We start from the raw sequence: 756 nt of genomic DNA, 5'->3' as shown, positions 1-756 counted from the left end.
AAAATTTCCAGTGAAGGCTACCTGATATGTATTCCTAAATGTCTGTATTAAAGAAGTCTTTTTGGCTACCATTAAGCAGCAGTTGAATGTCCTTTTTGTATACTGTGTTGTTATCAGTTTTATTGATTAATTAGTATTGTTTTACAAAAAAAAAAGATAATGAACTGAGTGTGATTAACAGTTGACAAAATTACACTATGATGAAAAGTAAGATAAAGCCTCCTCTACAGGTGGAGCAAGAGGCTAGCTATCCATGGACAGATGGAAGAAGAACAGCAGGAGAATGGCAGGGCCTCACCTCCTCGAGCAAGGTGCATCAGTGTCCACACTGTGCCTACAGTACAACTGATACTTACAATTTTAGGAGGCACACCCTTAAGCACACTGGGGAAAGACCCTTTTCCTGTCCCCATTGTTCCTATAGTGCTGCAAGAAAGGAACTCCTCAAAGATCACATTAATCTACACACTGGGGAAAAACCTTATAGCTGTTCCCACTGTTCCTACACTGCTTCCCAGAGTTCTTAAATTTAGAGCAAGGCATGCACACGGATAGGTTTCATGTGTCCATATTGTCCCTTCAGTCCGCAGAAGGTACTCTCAAAGTCACATGTAATCAGTCACACAAAGAATCCATATAGTGCATCTTCTACATTAAGATTGACAGATTAGATAGGCTCAACGAATTTTAATGTATTATTCTTTATAAACCAAAGTCTAAAGGCACAGTGTTAAATAAGTATGGTCAAAAGTTATC

The 756-nt window shown here is 38.8% G+C and overlaps 1 protein-coding gene across 1 annotated transcript; it reads left to right on the top strand.

Annotated features, from left to right (window-relative positions):
• Window positions 1-6: 6 nt before the first annotated feature.
• On the top strand, window positions 7-671 carry LOC119591810 (zinc finger protein 572-like). Its single transcript, XM_037940554.1, is given in 1 exon segment — window positions 7-671. A coding segment is annotated over 1 exon segment (474 nt). The 5' UTR covers window positions 7-197.
• The last annotated feature ends 85 nt before the right edge of the window (window positions 672-756 follow it).

This window comes from Penaeus monodon, chromosome 29, assembly GCF_015228065.2.
Source record: "Penaeus monodon isolate SGIC_2016 chromosome 29, NSTDA_Pmon_1, whole genome shotgun sequence".
Classification (NCBI taxonomy): Eukaryota; Metazoa; Arthropoda; class Malacostraca; order Decapoda; family Penaeidae; genus Penaeus; species Penaeus monodon.
The sequence above is the reverse complement of the archived record's forward strand: the minus strand, read 5'-3'. Positions and strand labels throughout refer to the sequence as shown.